Source organism: Polyodon spathula, chromosome 6, assembly GCF_017654505.1.
Source record: "Polyodon spathula isolate WHYD16114869_AA chromosome 6, ASM1765450v1, whole genome shotgun sequence".
In the NCBI taxonomy this organism is placed as follows: Eukaryota; Metazoa; Chordata; class Actinopteri; order Acipenseriformes; family Polyodontidae; genus Polyodon; species Polyodon spathula.
The window spans coordinates 66,074,930-66,091,033 of record NC_054539.1 but is presented as its reverse complement, the minus strand read 5'-3'; the positions used below and the strand labels follow the sequence as shown (position 1 = coordinate 66,091,033).

Below are 16,104 nucleotides of genomic sequence, written 5' to 3'. Positions count from 1 at the left end.
GGAATAAGGTTCTTCAAAAGCATCAATCAGGGGTAGGATATAAGAACATTTCCAAGGCACTGAATATCCCCCGGAGCACAGTGAAGTCCATTATTAAGAAATGGAGAGAATATGGCACAACTGTGAATCTGTCTAGATCAGGCCGTCTTCAATGGCAACAATAGCCTGGGTGCTTCACAAACTGGCCTTTTGGGAGAGTGGCAAAAAGAAAGCCATTGTTGAAAAAAACTCACATCAAATCTCAGCTAGTTTGCCAGAAGGCATGTGGGAGACTGAGACCAAGTGGAAGAAGGTTCTATGGTCTGATGAGACCAAAATAGAGCTTTTTGGTCTCAACGCTATGTTTGCATCCTGAGAACACCATCCCTACCATGAAACATGGTGGTGGCAGCATCATGCTATGGGGATGCTTCTCTGTGTCAAACCTGGAAAGCTTGTGAAGACTGAGGGCAAAATGGATGCAGCTAAGTACAGAGAAATCCTGGTGGAAAACCTGCTGAAGTCTGCAGCAGATCTGGGACTTGGGAGAAGATTCATCTTCCAGCAGGGCAATGACCCCAAACATACAGCCAAAGCCACACTGGAGTGGCTTAAAAACAAAAAGGTCAATGTCCTGGAGTGGCCCAGTCAAAGCCCGGACCTCAATCCAATTGAGAATAAGTGGAAATAGTTGATAATTGCCGTTCACCAAAGGTCCCCATCCAACTTGAAGGAACTTAAGCAATTTTGCAAAGAAGAATGGGCAAAAAATGCACTGTCCAGATGTGCAAAGCTGGTAGAGACTTATCCAAATAGACTCATGGCTATAATTGCTGCCAAAGGTGCCTCTACCAAATATTGACTCAAGGGGGTGAATACTTATGCAAATCAATTATTTTCTGTTTTGTATTTGTAATTAATTTAGAACAATTTGTAGATTTTATTTTTCACTTTGACATTATGGACTTTTTTTGTGTTGATCAGTGGCAAAACTTCTAATTAAATCCATTTTGATTCCATGTTGTAACACAATAAAATGTGGAAAAGTCCAGTGGGGGTGAATACTTTTGAGAGCCACTGTGTGTGCACCTGTGGAAACACTTCTTACGTCTTGCATTTAGGTCGTTTCCAACCCATTCAACACCTTTATCTGTCATTCACCAACCAGTTTCTTCCTCTGGTGACAAACAGGCTAAGAAGCCAATGGCATACTTTTCCCTACGTAACATACTAGTTTTAAGTTAGGGATGCAAACTGACCACTTTATTTAATCATAGAATTGTACAAGATACTACCCCACCCTCTGCGTGTCTTTACTGTACAACAAGTATCATTTACATTATATTTTCATTAGCTATCACCACTTTAACATGTATTATAAATACTTTTAAAAAGATTACAGTGACAGGCAATTTGTTCCTCAATACATTTTATTGAAAAAAAAACGTTGTACGTTGGATATCTGAATTGTGTGTTAGGCTTTGCCTTATAAGCAATATTTCTGGTAAGCAATGTTTTTTTTGGTCATATGTATCTATCACAGAACATATTGCAGCATTTAAATATTAAAAGCCAATATTACTGTGGAAGAATGAAGAAGTGCATTAAAAATAAAGCATTTGGTCACAGTCGGAACACATGGAGGGTGACAGTGTTGTACAGCACGAGTAAAGAACCTGCAAATCACTGAAGGTTTTTAAAATCATCTAGAAAAGTATTTCTCATCCATTACATTCACTTCCTAAATCCATCTTATACGAAATAGGTAGGCTCAAAGAATTTTTTCAACCTCCAGAGTATGATCTCTGTGTTTCAAAAGCAACATTTACTGGACACCCCTTTTAATATAAAACAGTGTATGTTAAAAAAAAAACAACAAAAAAACATACCACAGAAGACCATATCACAGAAACACACACATAACAAAACATACCTAAAAGCAGGTTTTTAACTGCAAAAAAAGCTGCAGCAACTCAAGTAAAGAAATCAAAACAGCACCATTTTTGTCAGATGGTAAGTGTGTGGATTAAGTTTCATTTAGTCTTAAAAAAAGTATTACGGAGCAGAATATTTTCAAGTTTTTTTTGTATTATTTATTTTATTTGTTTATCATATTTCATTTAAATTGGATATATATATATATATATATATATATATATATATATAGATAGATAGATAGATAGATAGATAGATAGATAGATAGATAGATAGATAGATAGATAGATATCTATCTATCTCATCACAGGTACCCGAAAACCCGGGTACCCATCAGGTTTTAAATTATCTGACACGGGAAATATGACAATTTACTTGTAAGCATGGGTCTCTGGTCAGTGTAATAAAGACAAAGTTAAAACATGCTTTGCATTAGTGGGAAGTACACCTCAATAATAATAACTACGGCGACTATTCTTCTCAGGAACTAAATCGGAAAGAAAACAACATAATAGCATACTGTTGGTTTATGTCAGTGATAACTCTGTGATCATTAATAATAATTACTGTGTCTTCCAATACCGAATGCTTTATCTACAGTTATTGTGCAGATGTAGTTTCTTACCAAAAAGATAAAATAAGTAACTTTTATTTAAAAATAAATAAACAAATAAATAAAGTATTGTGAGCAGTATACCCTAGAAAACCGAAAAAATAAATAAATAAATAAATAAGTAGATTTACTAAGACAAAGCCTATGCACTCCTAAATGCGTAAGGTGCAAAGTACAAAATTAAATCAGTATGAGAAGAACATTACTCGCACACTTACGAAACGTGCACCTATTTTGTTTTGGATTAAATAAAAACATTTGTGTAGCACGTTAAAGTGCTAGTGCTTCCTCCTTTAACTGAAATATTTCCTTGGCAGAGTTTGCAAATTCTAAGACTGAAATATTTACTTTTATTTATCAGTTCGGATTTGGAGGATTGCACCTTTAAGTTTTGTTTTGGACTGTTGTGTTTGCCAGAGACTGGTGAACAATAATGATAAAACAAATTGGACGTGCTAAAAACAGATACACAGGAAAAGTGAAAGAAAGACAAGAAGCATTAAGATATTCTCCTTGCCTATACTTTTGTTTTGGGTAAACTACTCTGTGTTCCAACTGAATCAGTCCTATTTAAGGCCCGTTTGCCAGGACTACACCAGCTGTCCAAAGACAGCTGGAAAAAAATTCAAATTAGCACCCTTGGGGGTGATAAAAAGGACGGACCTTAACTAATTCAATGAAAACCGGTCAAAAAAGGACTGTAAATTAAATGTTCAACGAAAACGGGGAAGTGGTACGTAGCACGCCCCCCTAGAGTCCACTGGTCGACAAACGATGCCATGTCGCCAGCAGAGTCCGCGTGGGCGTGCTCTAAAAGAATCCGAGAACGGACAAGGGCCCTGAACATGGCCCCGCAGTCAAAGAGACCTTCCCCGCTCATCTTATGCTTCCTGGTCTTGTAAATGGCCAGTTTAGCACGCCCTGAATCAGTACAAGTACAATATTAACAACACCACCACCAGAATATGTCCAACAGATGTTGCAAAGAATCCCACAGTATGAAGTGCATTTAACATAACTGTATTCAAACTGCTTCTGTTTGAAAACCGCTTACAACTAACTCAAATTGGTAGGAATCATCCTGGGGACAATGGAATTCAAATAGGGAAAATGGTGTCCTTTTGTAAAACAAGACGGCCACCAAACCTAAATTTTCTTCTTAAATTTAAACCAGCTTCTGTTGAAAAATGGTTTATTTGATTGACTCCAACATTGACAAACATCATCCGTTTCAATATAATTAACTTTTTCAAAAAGTTTTTGTGCATAAACCAATATGGCAACCTGACGCATTTTTTAAAATCTTTTCAAAATCTTCGGTCAAATGTAAAACTAGCTTATAACCCCATACAAAGTGCACATAGGGTTATGGTTACTATATAACACATTTAGGAACCCATATATGATAGATTCAAAAATTACCTTGATCGTGACCTCTGACCTCTCCTTAAGGTTAAATGTAAGATTAGTTTATAACTCCTTACAGTGTGCAGATAGGGTTATGGTTACTATGGTGTTTAAAGTTATAAAGCATTGTGAGATAATAAATTAATGCAGTATTTTGAATTGAAAATGCTCCATAAAACTGATCTGTTGCTGACACTTGTCCTGCAATGCTACAGCTTGCCGAAATTTCCAACTGGTACTGAGCTTGGAAGCTGTACAAATGCCTGGCAGTTCTACTTATTATTATTATTATTATTATTATTATTATTATTATTATTATTATTATTATTATTATTATTTCAATGTTTCCAGTACAGAACAAGGTTGCACAAATCCACATATCTGAAGTTACTAAATGTATGTGTACTATATAGTATTTAATATGTATCATGCACTTAAAACATTAATATATGTGATTTAAAAAAAATAAATGTGATTTCAAAAAAAAAAAAAAATACATGTGGATTTTTCACGGTGGGTACCCAGTTCCGGATTTATTTTATATATATATATATATATACATATATATATATATAGACATAATATATATAGAGAGAGAGGAGAAGAGAGAGAGAGAGAGAGAGAGAGAGAGAGAGAGAGAGAGGGGGGGGGGGGGGGGGGGGCTAAATTATTTAAATATCTTGGGGAAGATTTCATTATGGATAGATTTCAATTGACCACCATTAGTAATACCTACAATTATTAAATTGTGGAAGTTGAACAGTCGTTATTTTTATGACCCTGGGGTGGTGGTAAAGGAGGGACCATGTGCATCTACAGCCCTTCCTTCAACTCCTCTCACAGCACCTCTACAATGGTTTCCATACTGTGGGTGACAGTTTTCATGATTGCCTCATTGGCTGTAGCTCCTTGAGGCTGGTACATGGCATTGAACTGAGCCTGGCTCTCCCTGATGAGCTTGCTGGTGATGGGGCTGTTCAATCCTCGGAGGCTGTGTGCTCGGACTATGCCCGACTGCCCACCTGACAGTAGCCAGCCATGAGCATCAAGATTGGGATTGAACCGGACCTAAAGGTTGTCAGACAACAGGTTTAAAAAGGCATGACATTTCATGTAATTCTATGACTTTTGTTCAAAAGATAGAATGGAAGTAGTAAGTCTGAAATGCCATAGTCTTATTAACCAATAAAACAATTAGTCTACACTCAATTAACGACCAGTATGTGTGCGATTCAAGTGTCTAGCTTCAAATGAATAATAGATGGAACAATTACAAACTATTTCTTTATTTTATTTTATTTATTTATTTTTAAATTATGCTCAGTAAATTAAATGACACTGATTCATTTTTTTGGATTTCCATGTTTTGTCATAAAACCTGGTGTGTGTCCTAAATTAACAGAGATTTTAGATTGGTTTCTCCTGTAGCTACAAAGCAATACAATGGCTGACCAGAATCAAAATCCAAAGGTTATATTCTGATACAAAGAGACCATCTTATTGATCTGAGCCAGGCACAGAGATCAATACGTAAAAACTATTTGCTTTGATTGGTATGCTTCTGTAAGAGGCCCAGGTTTAAATACTGATTGTTCATGTTACTATTATAAGAATACCTACAATTAAAAACGTAATAATCTCTTCAGAACCTTTGAATGTAAATTATGTCAGGACAGATGCAAATTGTATATATGATGCATCTTGAACTATAATGTTTGTATTAGAGACCATTCTGTGAAAATGGTACGTTTGTGTTCCACCGGTAATGTGTCTATACTAATGTGAGATTTGTTCCTTAAAAAGTTTTGGCTTGATAGAAGTGTGACAGTGATAATATTTTATAGAATGGCTCATGTCATGGACAGATAAATATCTGTTAATATGGGGCACCAGGTAAAAACAAAACAAAAAATCAATCTTTAAAAATAAAATTCTGTCTATGGACTTCAAATATATTAGCCTACTATTGTAGCATTCTATGAAGATAAAAGCTTAGGTAAACAACTTCTTATAGATTTATTAATTTTAGTTTAGGATGATATCAAATGGAAACAGTCACTTACTAGTATAAGAAAAAAAACTATGTATTTAATAGTATGGGTAGCACCTGGTCAAAGCTGGGTTCTGTATTCATCCCCTGGGCCTCCGTGCAGTCCCTAGAGCACTATCTCTGTAAATGATCTCCTTTTTTTATTGCAAAGCTTTTCATCTCTGGAACCCACAGTGACATTTTCTTCATTTGACAGCCCATTAGTTTCTGTCTGTCCTTATCTCCTGTCACCATTAATTCGTAACCTTTCCTCTATTACAGCTTGTGAAAAGCAAACTGAATGGCTTGATTACAAAGGAATACTCAACCCCCCCCCCCCCCCCCCCCCCAAGGAAATCAGAACTTGCTCTATGAATAAGTAATACAATTTTGTCACATTAATTTAAATGATAAGGTTGACACATGGTACTTTATCAACTTCTAAAAACAATCCTCCTCTTGAGGATTTGCAACACGCGAAGGAGATAGTAAAGGTTAAAAACAGTAATGTAGCAGGACCTCACCTTGTGTATGGAGTCGAGAGGCATCCTATCAGGAGACAGTGAACCCTTTGCTTCTGTGGCATACATTTGTTTCATTGACTCTCGCTTAGCGGCGTTTTTAAATGACCTCTATAAATACATGTAAACAAATAAACAAATAAGTAAATCAAATCACAACAATCTGTGAAGACTGCTGATTATGATCTCAGGCAGCTTTTTCCATCATAAAACATTTCTACATATGCCCAGAATGAACAAAGAATGAATTCCATAGGGTGACATTAATGAAGAAAAGAAAATGTCCATATTTAAAGAAAACGCAAATGGACTGAGAAACCAATTAGGACTGCCTTATTGCCTTCTTCCAGCCACAGTTATATCTGAGATACATGATGCTGCAGCCAGGATTTTGCTAGCGAGGCTGGAGGGCGCTAAAGGAAATGGTTGTGCTGACAGTGTGGAAGAGCCACGCCTGCTGCACTCCAGCCAGCAGAAGTCAATGGGAAAGTCACTAGAGCGGAACACATGACAGCAGATGGCAGACCCAGGGCAGGAGAGATTAACTTTTAAATTAATGAAGGATAAGGCACTTAATCAACACATAAGCTTGAAGACTATTAGTCATTATCCACTGCTAACTCTGCGTATTCACCCAATCTCGCCCTCACTATTTTTATTTTTCTATACTTAATACCCGTCTTTTTCTAGAAGCATCCCGGCTGTTCACTCAGGTGTGTCTTGGAGATAACTAACCTAATAAATTCAGTGGCGTTCTCCTACTTCCTTATAGCATGTAATGGCTAATGATGTCAGGGAAAGAAGGCAGTGTGGTTTTCAGGTGTTGAAGAAGAGATTTATCTCTGACTGACAGCGTCTCTGCAGAGAGCTTCAAACCCACAGACCATGTAAAAACATAATAACTAAAACAAGATGCTGTAGAGGGAGGAATAGCACCCTGCACAGCCAGCCTGTGGTTATTTATAATAGGAAACAATAACAGTGACTTGTTATTTTTGCAAGAGAGGCACAAATTATAATTTTTAGTTTTGTGTATTAACTACATTTGGATTCGATGCAAGACTTTAATACTGCCAGTTCTTTAAAAGCTCAGATGAGTTTGATTTTTCTTATGATAGTTCATGCACAATACTAGACACAATTTACTTCAAATACATCACTTCACATGCTGTTACTCAGGACAACAATTTGCATAATGCCAAGCAAAAACTCAAATACATGATCATTCCTGCTACAGGGTCTGAAAATCATTCATATTGCAGCTGGGATAATGTTTGCGTACTTACATGCCATTAAAACTGTTAAAAATAGGAGATAGCTACTTTTGTAAGAGTTACTGTATTGCATCGTCACTTGATCAGTGATTCACATGCTCAAAAGAGCTGTGTCTTTTTTAATCAGAAAAGCACGTCCTACACAACACACCTATGTTTTACACCTGGATAAGGTCCCATGACTGATAAACAGCAGCATATTTCTATAAGACACTAATTGCCATTTACTTTCTTCTATCAAATACACAGCATTATTGCATCAAGATATAGTAGTTAAACATAGAAATGTAAAAGATAAATTATGGAAATGTTTTTCGCATGTATAGTTTTATAAAAGCAAATTCTTATTTTTTGATTCCATATATGTATTGTTAAACCTGACCGTTTATTCTGTTTATTTACTTTTGCTCTTATTTAATTAGGCAGCACTTATTCCAACCATGTTCACACTGCAATTATTTCCTTTAATAGAGCCATGTCAAACAGAACTACTGGAGTCATAATTCAATTCATAATTCAAAAGATAAAATGGAGGGTTGTGTGAAACTTCTCACGAAGAACATACAATCTCTTACTCACCAGATCGGTATCTTCGAATAGGAGGTAGAACTTCTTCATTGCCTCGCTGTATGACCGCGGTTCACAAACAGGGTTTCTGTCAGTTGTCTCAGTGCTTCCCTCTGCATCGAAAGGCCTACTAGCAGCAGCATCCAACTGAACAAGCTGGGTTCTGTAAACAGGCTGCTGGTGAAAGAACACTATGTAACGGTCATTAGACCTCCATAATAAATTATGTTAAAGATGGATGAGAAGGAGTAAAGATTTATTTTACAGGTTGTTTTAAATCTATTCAGTTTTATTGTAAATAGTTTATTGGTAATTGCAAAGATCATAGAGAAAGTCTGACGCCTATGCGTTAAGGACAATCTTTGCCTTTTCATAATTTGAAGGGAAAACAAATAATTAAACATTAGATAAGTATTTTCAAATAAAACTGAGAAAACCCTAAAATTTAAAAAAACAAACAAACAAAAAAAACATACAAGTAGATACAAATCTGCACATACAAATCTGTGGTCACTTGGTCGCTTGATGTTGTTCGGGTTGGCTGTCATGTCAGCAAGCAACATCATTATGACATCCCCAGTGCTATCTCCTGTGATACAAGTATTGAGCCAATCAGAGCCTGATATACTCTGAAAAAAAGTCAAATATTCAAATCATCTAGTGCATGACTCAGAACTTTATTAAGACTCTCTACATAGGATTTAGTAGTCAAGAAATGAATACCTCACAGACTTTAGTCAATATATACTTTATATACAAGACTGGATAACACTATAATTAATTGGCTAATTAACTTACAATAAAAAACACATGCATCTGAACATAATTGGTGAAATTAGCAGCCTTTCACCAATTACGTGCAGTACACTAACTGAGGTTCTTGATAGTTGATAACCTTGTAATTGTTAACAGATACTCCTACTATAAATTCTTAATATTTTTCAAGAATGACAGTACATTACAACAATACCGTTCCTCTCCTGGGGGCAACAAAATATGGTTTATATCCTATGTATCCAGCATCAATATAATGGATTCCATTGAGCCCAAACCTGTGAACAAGTATACACACAGTTGACATCACAAACATCATACTGAGCTGTCTTTTTTTATTCTTGATTTTACCACAGTTTGTCACAAATACATTTTTTCGCACATAAAAGACATTTTCTTTCATTAGTATTTTAAATATAGGTAGGTTGTACACTATTTCTAAATTAACATTTGTTATTAACTTCATATTACAGGAAGCTAATTAGTTCACTGCACCAACTATAGTATCACCTGTGCAATCTTCATATTTGTCATGAAGTACACTCTATCTTGGATTTCCACTTTGAAGAAAATGATCTACTGTTACAATCGCTCTGTACATAGTTATCCCTCATACCCATGCCCTGGCGGTATGGTTATTTTTCCACTGGCTATTTGTCGAGCCGAGCCAGAAATCAAACCATGAAACTCTGGCCTTACAACACATCCGAATCTGTTTCTGAGTTGAGCACGGCCAGGGGTGGGGTTAGTGATTTTTGTCAATACTCTTGAGGAAGATGAACAATGTCATACGATGTCTAAAGCAGAGTATCTTGCCAACAGACGCAAATTACTGCTCTCTCCGAGAAATACTCTTCTCCTCTTTGCGAAATCAACCTGTTGTTGCATTTCAATTGTATTCTGTAATATATGAACAACAAAAGCAAAGAGAAACACAACTGTAACCTCTGGATCTGCCATTCTCAACACAAATACAGTGCCTCTTAATACTGCATCATTTACATGTGTCTCGAGATATTAATTGTGTGTGATGTCAGTTGTACAGCTCGGGTTCTGCAACGAGAAAACAGCCAGGCTCCCCCTAAACTGAGCCAGGGTCGCACAGAGCCAGCTCAGTTGTACAGTGGAACAGAGTTATCAGTTCCTGCATGGGATCCATGAGAAACATGTCAATAGTATGGAAGGATAGATTATATATATACATTTTTTTTTAAAGGTTTTGCAAACAGAGATACCATCAAAATTAAGGACAAAGGGGAAACTGATGTTGTAGCAGAACACCACGATGTGTAGGTGTAGTGACACATTTTCAACATGTGAATTATCTTCACTAACACATCAACCAATATCCAAGGTAAGACAATGGCCATGGTAAAGCCTAACAGGAATATACAGGGATATTCAGAGATCATTTCTTTAGGCTAATTGTAATAAGTTTTTTGTAATCACTTGTGTAACTAACATCACAATGTAAAGTAAATATAAACTAAATAAACCTTTAACTATTTATTTATTTGTGTTAGAGGGGTCAGGTAAATAATATAGAAAACAAACAAATTAATAAAAGGAACTTTTCTTAAAAATTAGTACTGTACATATATAAAACTCACATTGTGCTGCAGGTATCTGATGGTACCTATGTGCGTAATAACATTATAGGGGTCAATGAAGGTCAAACAAATATTGTGAGCTCTCTTGAGAAGAGAACACTGTGCTGAGCATAGCAGCAAGGTGTGTGGTTATCAACAGTTTTTTTTCTCCTCAAGCAATGAATTGATAAACTGGGGTACATTTGACCTTGTGTATGTTCTGTGTCTGGAACAACTTTGTAACTCACGCCAAGAAATTGACAGTTTTTAGATATTGTTAGGAAAACAAGGTGTAAGCAGAGATCACAAAGTTCACATCTACACACAAGCAATTAGGTAAGATATAACAGTACAAGACCAACACTTGAGAATGCGAGTGACAAAAAGCTACCTGAATCCTCTCCTGACGACAATCTCCATACCTTTCTCCCAGAAAAACAGGTAACTGATTTCTGTTTATAACTGGATGCCACATTTCTTGTGCCCACTGATAAATGTTTAAAAAGAGTCAGTAGCGGCACTCCGAAAGATACAGCGTTATCATCACCACGTGTTGCTATGACTGTTTACATAATGTACCTGTCATTTTTCTTTTCATTCTTAACATCCTGACAACTTTTTACACTTACAATATTAAAATCAGTTTCAAAGCTCTCCAAAATGGTTGCTCTATTACACTGGGGCTTGAGATCTGTCCTCTAAATCACTGCAGGAAGAGCCATTAAAAAAAAAAAAAAAAAAAAAAACACATCATAAGTGCTCTGGCTTTTCTGTTCCGTACCACATCATGAATTGTTATTGTTTCCTGTCTGACAATGTGGGCAATAATGCTTACACTATCAGTGCGCTAGAGCGGCCATTTTGAAAAGAGCTTTGAAACAGACTTTAAAAAGTTAGAAGTGTATCTGTGTCAGGATGTCAGAAAAAAATGGATAAAACACAGTGAATATCTTTCATATTTTGTCTCCATTGCCTAGAAACCAAAACATTTGCAGATAGTAATGGGATTCCTATCCAATCAAGATGCATGCATTACAGAGACAATAGAAAAAAAATATATTATATTAATACTGATACGTAAACATTCCTTTTAATGGTGTTTATTCAGCTGGAATGCTGCTAGAGAAAGGGGAGAAAAAGTGACTTACGCAACGTAGCAGTTTTCCTGTGCCACAGAAATTCCACACCAATGCAGCTGCCATGACACCTCTGTACTGAGGTAGCGTTTAATGACATTGACTGGCTCATAAGTCCTCCTGAGATCCCAGAACTTCAACTTTCTGTCCTCGCTAGCCGTGAGTATAAAATCACTGAAGCGTTGAAAATTAAAAGGAGGTAAGTTAATTCAGTGGAAGTTCAATGAGGTCATCACTACCAGTCAATCACTTAAGAAACAAAGATTAATTTAAAATGTATTTAAGATTCACACAGCCTAACTATACTAATTTGATACAAGTAATTTTCAATCAGTCTTACCAGCATTCATTTGAATGTTTATAGTATGTAGGGTATTGCACAGATAGAACACACAATGGAAAACAGTGGGATTATGGAAAACACTGATTTTAACGGATGATTAAAAAAACACATTTCTTGGATTGTGTTTATAAATATTTATTTAATGTGCTATAAACAATAAAATGTGTGAATGCTGTTTGATTCTGACAGGTTCCAAATAAAGTGGGGGCTTTTGAAATTCAGTGAAACAGCTTTTACATAGGGGACACAAGAAGAGTGTAAGATTTTTTGTTATAAGTAAACACGTTTTTAGATTTACTGGCTCTCTAAAATCACTTTGATTTTAATCACTAGAAATTGAAGTCACTTAATGCTTTTTTCCTGATCTGTTTCATATGGGATACACAGGCTTTGTCAGTAGCTTACACATTTTACTGAAGAAAAAGATGATGGCTTCAACATTTGTACCAACTGCAGGTGTAAAAATAGCAACCAAAATGACCATTTCTTGCAAGCTGTTTAGACAAAGTACCTTGTTAGTTCTAATTTGCCCTAAAACCTTTATTGGAAATATGCATATTTTCCAGATTGGAGGGGTGGGGATACAGCTTGATATATTCTAAAATATCATTTGACCAATACTTTTGTTTATTACATCAGAATATTTTTTAGTGGAAATAAATGTGTTCACAGCGATATGTAATGGAAATCCATAGGTAAGTTTATTAAGAGGACATTTAAATAAATATGCTTTAAAATGTGTTAACTGGCCTCGGCTTTGCTTAACACGGCTACAACCCGCCTTTAAGATTATGTTTTTTTCATCTCTTTATGCACTATATGGTTTATGGTATACAGGGCACAAACACAAAAAAGTTACAGCTGAAGCTACTCGCAGCAGTTAGGAATAACTTTCAAACATATGGCAATGTTTACTGTAAATCATCTGTAAAAAATCTACTTTTTTATTTACTTTCTCCGCTAGCTGAGGACCCATCTGCTTACTTGTTTTTGATTCACTGCACTGATTCTTTTAAAAAAAATAACTAAAAGTCTGTATTTGTCTCTGGTTTCTCCATCCGCAGCAAATCTGACAGAGTAGACGAGAAACAATACATACTGTACTGCTTTCCAGCCCACTGCTTGTGTCATTAGGTGTCATTTTCTAAATGATGCATTCTAATGTTTTCTCCTGCAACTTCAGTGAGGAGACATGCTGGTTTCTTAGGAAAGGTCAATGGTTTTACAGTTAAAGGCTATGCCGATTATGTATTCTGGACGAACACAGCAAAATGGAAGTCTGCAACCTGGCAACCTGTTTTTTTTTTCATATGCAAATAACAATCTGATCTTTTGCAATGATGAACGCCACACAGAAGTTGTCAGGTGTGAACTTCTGTTATGGATGAAAACACACACACACACACGCAAGCATGCACACACACACACCAAGGCTAAGCCTGAAGTCCCATTACCTGCTGGCTTTGCACCAGGTGATAACACGAACAGCATGGTCATGGGCTACGAAGCTGTGGTAGGGGTATAGAGTAACAGATCCACTGGTTTGACAGACACGCTGCAGCAGTGATTTGGTAGTTAGGTCCCATAAGGCTACCGTACCTTATAATGAAGAAAGCACATTTAAAAACAAGATCACATAACAGAGGTCTACAACAGGGGTTATATTACATTAAAACAATTGTGCAGTGCACTCTTACTTGTTTTTATGATACGTTATTTTCCTTGCTACAGAAAGTCAATAACCAATTTTAAAAAAACATGTGACATGGCATGGTTTTCTACATTTAAAATTGGAACTGTGTTTAAAATGACAGGTAATTCTGTCAGGTGTGTAGATTAAAAGTGAAATCAATGCAGCAGAAACCCCTCATTTTGAAACAGCAGCGTATGTGTCCATTGGTTTGCATTAATATGGGAATTCATCAACTTTATTATTAGATGACATACTTATAAACAAGTACACAAAGGAGTGAGGGAACTGACAAATCATGCTTAAAGACAGCACAGCTGAACAAATAACACATTGAGGTAGCTGTTCTCCTTCAGGGCCAACATGTTTTGCAAGGATAAAACCAAATTTCAAATACTCGTTTCACTTCACCTTTTTTCTGATGCTTTACCTTTGTATTCTCTTCCTGTTGCGCAGATAAACTTTTTCGCTTGATCAAAAATCGATCCATGGTCAATATTGAACTTCTAATTTTTGTAAGCCACCGGTTGCTGCCTAATCAGTATAGTGCATGGCACGAATGCTGTATCCCCGCCAACAGCCCTTTGACCTTTAAACTTGATCGCTTCCTGAAACAGTGCATGGTATTTATGCTTAAGTTCTTAACATATTTTTCCTTTTCGCTTCAGTTCATTTTTATTATTATTTAATCAATTAAACAGAAAAAATAGCGCAGTGTTTTGCTATCCACAGTCATTTTATGTTAAAAAATGTGTTCTTTTATTTTTTGTGAACTTGCTTCTCGGACTCGCAATAACATGGCCGCTGACCCCCAGCTGAAAAATGCTGCTCTAGGGGGTTTCAGTGGCAAATTCATTTCTGTTGTTCATTATTTATTTTTCTTTTTTAATGTAGTAGCAGGAGATTCAATTAAACTGAAATTATGAAAATAGACATTGCATGCCATTCATTCATTCATGTGCAGTTTCTCCATTAACTGATCTGCAATGTCACATGCCATATCATCGATCCTCCATGAGATGGTACTGTCACCAGGAGAATTACTTCCCATGTTCTTACTGTATTCCTCCTCAAAAGATTGTATTGCAAATATCTATTGCTGCAGGCAAAACAAAATCTTCTCCGATCGAATGCCATTTCTTCTCAATGCGAAGGGCATCTTAGGAAGCTTTTAGTGCATTGAAGCTAACAAACCTTTCACATCAATGTTTTAATATCATCTATTCATGCATGTTAACTTTAAGCTAACTTTTAGCTATTCATTCATTCATGTTAACTTTAAGTCTTCAAAACTGCTTTATATAACTAAATCCAGCATACTAATTTAAACAATTACTGGAAGGCAGAACCTCAACATTGGTCTGCAGGTCTCCTGAATTAGTGTGCTCCCCTCCACCTCCCCCACAAACTTTAAGACAGCCAAACATGGGATTATACAGCAAGAACTGCTCTACATTACCTTCTATTCTTGGCTTAGGGAGTCTATGCTGCCTTTAGGTAAAGTGACAACAAAGTAATTTGAAGATGTCTTATGGTGAATACTAATTAAACTGTTCAACTGACTTGATAATTACAAGATAAAGATAATCACAAGCAAAGGAGGCCACATTTTAAAACTGTTGACATAAACAATACAATGCTGTTAAGATCCTTACAGCCCATAAGCTTTACAGTAATAGATGGACAGACACAGCCATAAAAAAAGATACCATCATAGAAGCCAGCTGCCAGAAACTTGTGGTCTTCCACCGGTATCCAATCTAGACAGAAGCACTGTCCACACTGGGAGTTACTGTTGGCCTGTATCGATCCCACCTCCAGGACAACAGTGCATTGTACCTACAGATAGGAAGGGCAAAAATAATGACAAAGTGCTTCATGGTTTAAAGGGTACATCAGCACTACATGAAAGATAAAACATAAAAACTACCCTACCTTGCTGTTCTGAATGTATTTGGTGTTTGTATAATAATCCCTATGCTACCAAACATCTGTATAATGCCACACTGCTATGTCCAAAATCACTGTTCTCAAGCATCTCTTCTGAGCCAAAAAACATGACTTCCGCATGAACCCTCACATGTGCTCTGAAATGTACCGGCACATGCCCAATGAAGCCTTGTATAAGCTATATTACCTCTGTGTGCAAACACACTAGTATGTGTGACAATGATGGTTCATCTAATTTTCTATACTAGGAACGAGAATAAATATATATTTGTGGAAATGCTCTGGTTTCCCCACAAT

General features: G+C 36.3%; 1 protein-coding gene across 3 annotated transcripts in view; it reads right to left on the bottom strand.

The window, feature by feature from the left end:
* Nucleotides 1-4,585: 4,585 nt before the first annotated feature.
* Nucleotides 4,586-16,104, bottom strand: part of LOC121317490 (general transcription factor 3C polypeptide 2-like) — a 32,848-nt gene continuing 21,329 nt past the window's right edge. For 2 of the 3 annotated variants that reach the window (XM_041253486.1, XM_041253487.1), the window contains exons 12-19: nucleotides 15,567-15,696; nucleotides 13,622-13,766; nucleotides 11,837-11,998; nucleotides 9,296-9,377; nucleotides 8,826-8,954; nucleotides 8,338-8,502; nucleotides 6,488-6,595; nucleotides 4,586-5,002 (exon numbers count right to left, since the gene is read on the bottom strand). In XM_041253486.1, coding sequence (XP_041109420.1) covers nucleotides 4,772-5,002; nucleotides 6,488-6,595; nucleotides 8,338-8,502; nucleotides 8,826-8,954; nucleotides 9,296-9,377; nucleotides 11,837-11,998; nucleotides 13,622-13,766; nucleotides 15,567-15,696 — 1,152 coding nt within the window. In that variant the 3' untranslated portion in view covers nucleotides 4,586-4,771. The remainder of the gene's footprint in view (nucleotides 5,003-6,487; nucleotides 6,596-8,337; nucleotides 8,503-8,825; nucleotides 8,955-9,295; nucleotides 9,378-11,836; nucleotides 11,999-13,621; nucleotides 13,767-15,566; nucleotides 15,697-16,104) is intronic. The other variant, XM_041253488.1, reaches the window with a different exon arrangement.